This window comes from Mus pahari, chromosome 10, assembly GCF_900095145.1.
Source record: "Mus pahari chromosome 10, PAHARI_EIJ_v1.1, whole genome shotgun sequence".
NCBI classification, from domain to species: domain Eukaryota; kingdom Metazoa; phylum Chordata; class Mammalia; order Rodentia; family Muridae; genus Mus; species Mus pahari.
The window spans coordinates 61,087,984-61,096,907 of record NC_034599.1 but is presented as its reverse complement, the minus strand read 5'-3'; the positions used below and the strand labels follow the sequence as shown (position 1 = coordinate 61,096,907).

The 8,924-nt window shown below is 44.6% G+C and overlaps 1 protein-coding gene across 1 annotated transcript in view; it reads right to left on the bottom strand.

Annotated features, from left to right (window-relative positions):
* Positions 1 to 7,843, bottom strand: part of Ciao2a (cytosolic iron-sulfur assembly component 2A) — a 13,655-nt gene extending 5,812 nt beyond the window's left edge. The window contains exons 1-3 of the mRNA XM_021207303.1: positions 7,486 to 7,843; positions 1,286 to 1,450; positions 367 to 416 (exon numbers count right to left, since the gene is read on the bottom strand). Of these exons, the coding sequence (XP_021062962.1) occupies positions 367 to 416; positions 1,286 to 1,450; positions 7,486 to 7,609 (339 nt within the window). The 5' untranslated portion in view covers positions 7,610 to 7,843. The remainder of the gene's footprint in view (positions 1 to 366; positions 417 to 1,285; positions 1,451 to 7,485) is intronic.
* Positions 7,844 to 8,924: the final 1,081 nt, after the last annotated feature.

The following is an 8,924-nucleotide window of genomic DNA, read 5'->3' as shown; positions in this document are numbered from 1 at the left end:
CTCTCTCTCTCTCTCTCTCTCTCTCTCTCTCTCTCTCTCTCTAATTTTTGATACAGGATCTGGCTGTGTAGCCCAGGCTAGCACCCTCTCTTAGCCTCCCAAGTGGTGGCGTTACTCATGTATTACCACACTTGACTGCATGCAGGATTGCAGAGAATGCAAGTGTTCTAACAGTGATTTGGAGATGGTTGCAGAACCCTGTAAGAGTTATCAGAGACGACTCAGCCGTCCACTTCAGGTGGCTTATATGATGTGTAAATTACACCTTAATAGGTGTCACAAGACAAGCTGGAGTAGGGACAGGGCTCAGCGACAGGCACTGGCTCACGTGAGGCTCTGGGTTTAAGGTGGTAGCAAGCTTCTTACCTTGTGTTTGAATGGCAGACACCGTTGGAGCTTTACTCTTAAGCACAGCCCTATGATAGGGGGAAAAAAATCTTCATTATCTTTGTATCTCTTCTTACTAGCTCTAGAAAAACCATAAAGTTTAAACTGCATCCACCCAGTGTGGGTCTCCTGTGAGCTTGGCACCATGAGGAAACTTAAAATAGAGTTTCATGCCTGCCCCAGTAAATCCAGAGAGCTGGGTCCATTCAGTACGCGGTGAACCAAGGTCACAGTGTAAGGTGAGGTTGGAGGTAGTACCACAGCAGAGCTGGCACTGACCAGAACAAAGGAGCACCACAAAGGCCTGCCTTTTCTGCTGGGCCAACCAGCACTCAGACATAATGGACTTTGTGAAATGCCACCAGAAGAAGACAGGCATGGTGGCACACACCTTTAATCCAAGCACTCGGAGGCAGAGGCAGGCGGATCTATGAGTTTGAGGCCAGCCTGGTCTAGGATAGCCAGAACTACAAAAGGAAACCCTGCCTTGAACCCTACCCCCTAAAATAAGCCACTGTAGGCCAAGATAGGCAACAATTTAAAGCAAAGTATATTTAAAACCATTCATTTAATTGCCATTGGGATGACTTTAGCAGATCTCTGTTGGCACACGGTGCCCAGACATACATGCGGATAAAACAGCCATACACAAAAACAATAAAAATGTAAAAGGCATTCGTGCAGATACACACTTAACCAACAAAAAATAGAATCCGCAGCCAGGCATGGCAGCGCTCGCCTTTAATCCCAGCACTCGGGAGGCAGAGGCAGGAGGATTTCTAAGTTTGAGGGCAGCCTGGTCTACAAACTGAGTTCCAGGACAGCCAGGGCTACACAGAGAAACCCTGTCTCGAAAAAAACAAAAAAAAAAAAAGAATTCGCATGCACATTCACTTACCAATAAGAGTTGCCAAAGAGCAATGAGGTACTGTTGGTGTGAACTTGATAATAACCAAATAGTCATCTTCATTTATTTCTTGAACTTCCACACAACTCTCTGTGACCACTTCCAGTTCTTCTAAAGTATTGGGCTTTTCTGGGTCCCGGATAGTTCGAATCAAATCTAGAAGCATCAGAGACAAGGTATTAAATTAAAATTAAAATTAAATTAAAATATGATGATGATTCTTATCTCAACTGAAGCACAGACTAGTTTCAAATGTATATGTTTTGCCTCTATATATGTGTGTGTATTCTGTGTATGTAGTGCCCACAGAAGCCAGACCAGGGCCTCAAGATCTCTTGGAATGACAGTTGTGAGTGGTCATGTGCTTAAGGAACTGAACACAGGTCCTCTGCAACAACAGCCGATGCTGAGCCATCTCTGCAGGCCCAACCACCCCACCCTAACTTTCTTTTTTTTAGACAGGGTTTCTCTGTGTAGTCCTGGCTATCCTGGAACTCACTCTGTAGACCAGGCTGGCATTGAACTCGGAAATCCGCCTGCCTCTGCCTCCCGACTGCTGGGATTAAAGGCGTGTGCCACCACTGCCCAGCCTCCTAACTTTCTTTTAATCAAATATTTCAGCAACTCCCAAGTATCTGACAGAAATTTCTACTAATAGTTACCTTTGAGAAAATAATTATCTTAGATCATTATTAAACCATATCTAAATCTTTTGTTTGTTTGTTTGTTTTTGTTTTTCGAGACCGTTTCTCTGTATAGCCCTGTCCTGGAACTCACTTTGTAGACCAGGCTGGCCTTGAACTCAGAAATCTGCCTGCTTCTGCCTCCTGAGTGCTGGGATTAAAGGCGTGCGCCACCACGCCAGGCTCATATCCAAGTCTTAATTCAAAACCATGGGAACCGTGAATGGGGAGAATACGAAGGGAGCCCCAGAGGAGTCTTGGTTGGAGAGAAGGTGGGATTAAGCCTTTGAAAATGAACAGCTTGTCAATAAATCACATTTAGACAGAAGGAAAGAACCACCAGGCGCTTCCCTGGCTTGTTTCCAGCGAAGGAAAAGAGCAGAGAAGAAGGGTGGGGCCCAACCACCAGGGTATTTCACAACTCTCCACAGGCAACAGGGATTCCTCAAGAGATGTAGAATAAGGAAGTAGGAAGTACAGTGGTGTACAGTCAACTGCTAATTTACTCACACTAGCTTCAAGACCCAGAACCAAAGAGAAGAGCTAGAGACGACCACTGAAAAGCTCAGCTTAAAATCAGCACATGACAACAGGGACAGAGACAGGACAAGCAACTGAGTCGTTTCACAGGAACTAACATGTGGCAACTCTTCACATTTGGAAGACAAGCATAAAGAGAAGAGGGAGATGACTCAGATTTTAAGCTCAAGTATTTGGGAAAACAGTATTAAGATATATACAGTATTAAGATATATATATATATATATATATATATATATATATATATATATATATATATAGCCATAGAGGCTGGCTGGGGAAGAGACCGTGCTTTAGCCAAGCCTGAAGACCTGAGCTCCATCTCCCAGACCCACATGGTGGACAGACACAGAGCAAATTAGCTCTGTTTCACATGAAGTGATTTTGGAGGTGTTTCAGACAATGAAATGATCTAGCAAAGGTTGAACGGTCGTATAGTACTAAGTGCACACCAAGGCTAGAGTTCTTGTTGAACTCATAGAATCCATCAAGAAGCACTCGGCTGGATATTGCTGTTACCATGAATTCCTTGAAACAAACAAACAAACAAACAAAAATAGCCTTGTCTGGGCCCTATCGTAGGCAGTCTGACTTAACTGGCTTAAAGCATGGCCCGAACAGCTAGAGTTCTTAAAACTCCTCAGATTATTTTCTTAAAACTTTGTTGTTGTTGTCTTTATGTTAAGAATGTTTTGTCTAGGGCTGGTGAGATGGCTCAGTAGGTAAGAGCACCCGACTGTTCTTCCAAAGGTCCAGAGTTCAAATCCCAGCAACCACATGGTGGCTCACAACCATCCGTTACAAGATCTGACTCCCTCTTTTGGAGTGTCTGAAAACAGCTACAGTGTACTTAAATATAATAAATAAATAAATCTTAAAAAAAAAAAAAAAAAAGAATGTTTTGTCTAGGGGCTGGAGAGATGGCTCAGTGGTTAAGAGCACTGACTGCTCTTCCGAAGGTCATGAGTTCAAATCCTAGCAACCACATGGTGGCTCACAACCATCCATAACAAGATCTGGCGCCTTCTTCTGGAGTGTCTGAAGACAGCTACAGTGTACTTATGTATAATAAATAAATAAATCTTTAAATAAAAAAAAAAAATGGCGTGTGCCACCACGCCCGGCCTCCCCAACTTTAAAAAAAAAAGAATGTTTTGTCTACATGTGCATGTCTGCACCACTTGCTGGTGCCCACAGACATCTAAAAAAGGCTTCAGATTCCCTGGAACTGGAAGTTAGGGTAGTTGTGAGCCACCAAGTTGGTGCCAAGAATCGAACCCTGGACCTCTGCAAAAGCAGCAAGTGCTCTTAACTGTTGAGCTATCTCTCAGGCACTCTCAGGTTATTCTTATAGGCAGCCTAGTTTGAGACTCCTTTTTTTGTTTGTTTTGTTTGTTTTGCGAGACAGGGTTTCTCTGTATAGCCCTGGCTGTCCTGGAACTCACTTTGTATACCANGCTGGCCTTGAACTCAGAAATTCACCTGCCTCTGCCTCTCGAGTGCTGGGATTAAAGGAGACTCTTTGGTGTAGAGGGAAGGAAATCCACAAATGGATCCTTGAAAAGTTGGCTGTGGTGGCACATGGCTATAATCCTGATACTTGGGAGGCTGAAGGATGAACATCTTGACTTCTAGGCCATCCTAGGCTACACAGTGAGTCCCTATCTCAAAAAGAAAAGGATCAAAATGGAAAAACAAAGAAGAATAGAGAAGGGGAAAGAGAAGTGTTTAACCATAACAAAGGCTACAAAAGAACACAAGTGGGAGAATTTGAACTCAAGGCTATCCTGGGCTACATAGTAAGACTCTCAAAAAGAAAAAAAGGGCCAGCATGAAAAGAAAAGCAAAGGGCTGGTGAGATGGTTCAGTGGGTAAGAGCACCCGACTGCTCTTCCGAAGGTCCGGAGTTCAAATCCCAGCAACCACATGGTGGCTCATAACCATCCGTAACANGATCTGGCGCCCTCTTCTGGAGTGTCTGAAGACAGCTACAGTGTACTTACATATAATAAATAAANAAATCTTTAAAAAAAAAAAAAAAAAAAAAAAGAAAAACAAAAAGAATCAGAAAAAGAAAGCCAGAGGTGGTCAACATTAAACACTACAGGACAACTCAGGCTAAAGTGGTCTTGGATTTGTTATTCAACACGTCACTTATAAGAAAGCAGTTTGGTAGAGAAGTGAGGTACAAAGAGGGGAGCCAACAGATCAGCGAATGCATCCCAAAAGCCTTGGCAGGAGGGTGGGGCAGAGGCTTTAGACGGAAGCTAGAATCTTGACAAAGATTAGGGACATTTGAGTATGGTTTTTAGTTCAAATGGAAGGTTGACAGAAGGGAGATCACACTGTGAATGGAGCTGGGTAAAAGGAAGCAGAAGAGAAGGATTAAGAAGGCTGGACCTCAGGAGGCAGTGGCGAGGACATGAGGTCATCCTGCCTCAAGCCCACAGAGGAAAACAAAATAGAATAAAAAGGAGAGTGATAAACGGAGGGCAGGGGAGAGAAGCAGGGCTTCAGGAGAGTGGGCCTGGTGTTCTCAGCAGCCTGGGGTCTGTTCTATTACTCATACCTTACCCAGTGACCTGAAGAGCAGCCAGGAAAATAAATCCATCGAACTTTCCTTCCCTAGACCATCTTCTGGCCTTACCGATAAAATAAGAAATTTGAAAATACAGATAGGAAAGAGGATTAAACTTCCCCTTCACTTATCAGGTTATTATTTGGGCAAGCAGGGTTTCCCCTCTCCTCTCCTAGGCGTCTCCTTCTAACGCCATTTGTAAAAGCCGTATTATGGTCTCTGAACACTACTAAACCCTGAACCTTACCCCTTATTGAACACCTCTAGCTTTCTAGTGATTTGAGAAGCTTGATTTCTTTAAAAAGATATCAAGCTTGTTCTCACATTACTCTCCTAATCTCCCCTCACCCCCAACTAAGTTTTTGTTGACATGAAGGCCTGCTTTTCCAGAGGACTTAAATTCAGATCTCAGCACCCACAACTGGGAATACACAACCTCCTGTAACTCCAGCTTCAGGGAGATCCAACACTTCTGGCCTCCATGAACACACACAGACTTAAAACTTAAAAAAAAAAAAATCATTTTTAATATTTAAAAAAGATGATTCTTTCATCTATATTTAAAAGTTTCGCCGGCAGTGGTGGTTGCGAGATGGCTCAGTGGGTAAAGGGGCCTACCACCAAATAAGCCTAACCCCCTTTGTTTCCATCCCCAGGAGCTACTTGCTGGAAGGAGAAATCTAACTCCAACGAGCTGTCCTCTGACTTCCGTATTTGCACTGTGACTTGCATGTGTATGTGCAAACACGCACAAAGTAACTAAATGTAATAAAAGTCACTTGAAATTTCAGTACTCAATTCTAGTCTACTGTCTACCACACCTCCACCTGCAGTCACCAGCAGGTGCCACCTTCTGGACAGCTAATTCTGTCTTCTCGCCTCCATATTTTACTCTAGTTTCTTCAGCTTATGCGACCTCTGACATATTCAGGTCCAAATTACTCTTCAAGGCCTAACCAAGTAACTGTCTAACATCATCACAGCTGTTTCTAGTCAATTTCTCTTTCCTCTGAGTGTCCATATCTCCTACTTAAGCTCATGACTTCCAACTGCATTTTGTATTTTTGCATAAGTAGGTGTCATTCAATACAAACTTGAGGACTAGAATCACCTCTCTTGCAGAGTTGTATTTCCAGTTCCCCGGAAGTTTCCAGACGCTATATGGAGAGGTAATGGTAGGACGGGAATGTTTTGCGGAGATAGCACACTAGCTATCTTAATTATCTTCTGCCTGGGGTTAAGTCAGCCTTGCCTCTCTCTACCAAGAGATAAGGAAACCTGATTAGCTCCCCGGGCCTTCCGTCTTTGGGATCATTCTTCATGGCCTACAATCCTTACCTAAACTGTATCTGTAGGGCCAGCTCTCTCAGCGCTACATCTTGGCCTTTTCACTTTCAAAAAAATAGGGCGAGTGGTGGAACACACCTAATTTGTATGAGACTCTGGATTTTCTCCCCAACCCCGATAAATAATACTTCAAACAGTCAATGGAGGGAAAAGAGGGGCTGGAGAAGTAGGGTCAAGAGTGGGAGGAGAGCCATGGCGCATGCCTTTAATCCCAGCACTTGGGAGCTAGAGACAGGTGAATTTCTGAGTTCGAGGCCAGCCTGGTCTACAGAGTGAGTTCCAGGACAGCCAGGGCTACACAGAGAAATGCTGTCTCAAAAAAAAACAAAAACAAAACAAGCAAGAGAGAGAGAGAGAGAGAGAGAGAGAGAGAGAGAGAGAACACACAGGCATTAAATTTGCAATTACAAGTTTGGTTTTCTCTGTTCCTTACTGACAATATGACTCTGAGTACTTGTTAAACCACCACCTCCCCATCTGTACAATGAAGACAGTTCCTCAAAGTGGAGAGTCTCTGAGAGAATAACGCACACACTTAACTGTGTAAGAAAACTATAAACTTAAAGCCTCTCGCTGAGATACGTATCCCTACCTCTTCACTTCCACACTCTGTCACACCAGAGAGTGGCTATGACCTTGGGCCAGTCCCCAACTCGGCCATTACCAAACAGTGGCCTCAGTTATGGCGGGAGGAACGCAAGTCCAGGAGCAAAAGAAGCAAAGACTCTCGAGTAGTGAAATCTTAGGCATGCTTTGCTCCTTGAGCACTGTAGGCTCATTCTGCCCACACCCCTTCACACAGTCCCTAGAGCAGTAGGCAGTCCAGGGGAACGAAGCGTTTATGAGTTCCAGGCTCAATTTCGCTCCAGGTTTAGGAATAGCCCGACATTAGGACCCGGAAGAACATGTTTCCCTCAAAGTCTGGTTAAAAAAAAAAACAAAAAAAACCAAGGGTCCACTCCAGCCCAAGGGTGAGGCCCTCCTCCACCCCTTCCCCAATGCCGCCTCTCAAACACCGTCAAATAGTGCTCTGGGTAAATTACCATAAACTTCAAGCGCTTTCTCTTCCATGATCCGGGGCTGCCAGGCAGCTCCGTGCTCAGAAAAGCCTGAGAGCCATAGGACCCTGCTCAGCGTCCAGGAAAGCAGCCCGGACACTCGCTCCATCCTCACGTTCCGCCATCCCTGGCGACTGTCCCAACCGAGCCACCGTCTTTCCGCAGCCGACCTCGGGAGAGAACTTCCTGGTCTTCAAATAAACCAAGACATGTGTAAAGGTTTAGGGGAGCAGAGAATAGGCGGGACTCAAAACTGCAACGCGAAGGACCTAGGGAAATTAGCTGTAAAGACTACATGTCCCGAGATGCTTTGCTCGATTTAGAAGGCCCAGAAAAATCCTTAGGGCCCGTTAGGCGCATTGCATGCTGGGATGTCTAGGTGGGAGGTAGCCGAGCGGCGGCAAAATGCTTATGGGGCTTGTAGTCTTAGCCAGAGGCTCGTGTAACGGACTGTTATGCGTCATCTAGTGCCCTACTCAGTTCCTAGGAAGAACTAAAGATGAATCCTAAAGAGGTAGGGGAAAGGAGACCAAGGTTACTACTACTGGAGGATATTCTAGAACGGAGACTCTTTACAGCTATTTCTCAGAGGGAGCGACTTCCAAACAAATTTTTCTTACTTTCTGATCAGGCCGGAAGTGGATTTCCTTTGCGGTGAAAGGGGTTATTTTGGGAGACCAATGTTGATAGGCATGCCCACGGACAAGGAAGACTCGGTTTTCTTATCGTCTAGAGACTTAGTTTAGTTCAGCTTCTCTCCATGGGGAGGATTTCTACCGACCACCACCCAAATTACAGTGAGAGAACTTTCTCTGTGTTCACTATGTGTAGCAATGATAACGGAGATGAACATCCTAAAGAGGCATTTCTTAAGCTTTGTGTGTGTGTTCATGTCTGTGATGGGTGCCAGTTACAGAGTTGATTGTGTTTCCACCTCAGATATTAGACACTTAATTTGCCATACACAGTGCGTATGCAGGAATAAAAGTTACAAACTTCACTCTCCCAACCTTCAAGCAGTTTACAGTCTGTAAGGGAATCCACCCCTGATGCTGAGTTTGCAGTTGCAAACAGCCAACTTTTCTAGGCCTGGTGGCTCCTGCCTGTAACTCCAGCACTTGGGAGGCCAAGGGAGGAGCACTGAGTTTGAGGCCAACTTTGGACACATAATTTCAAGCCTGCCTAAAGTGGTTTCAACCAGAAAAGCAAACCATCTCTGTTGGTGTTAGTGGCAGGTTTCAGCTCCTTGAAAAGAAAGGATCATCTTGCAGAATTAGCCCGTGATAACATAACCTACGTTATCTTTAAACTCTAGTTGACTTCGACTCACCAACCTATGATTAAGTGGAACTTTTGATCCAATCCCAACAATATCCCTGCCATTTCACTTCATAGCCATCGGAAGTATAACCCCAAATTCTTAA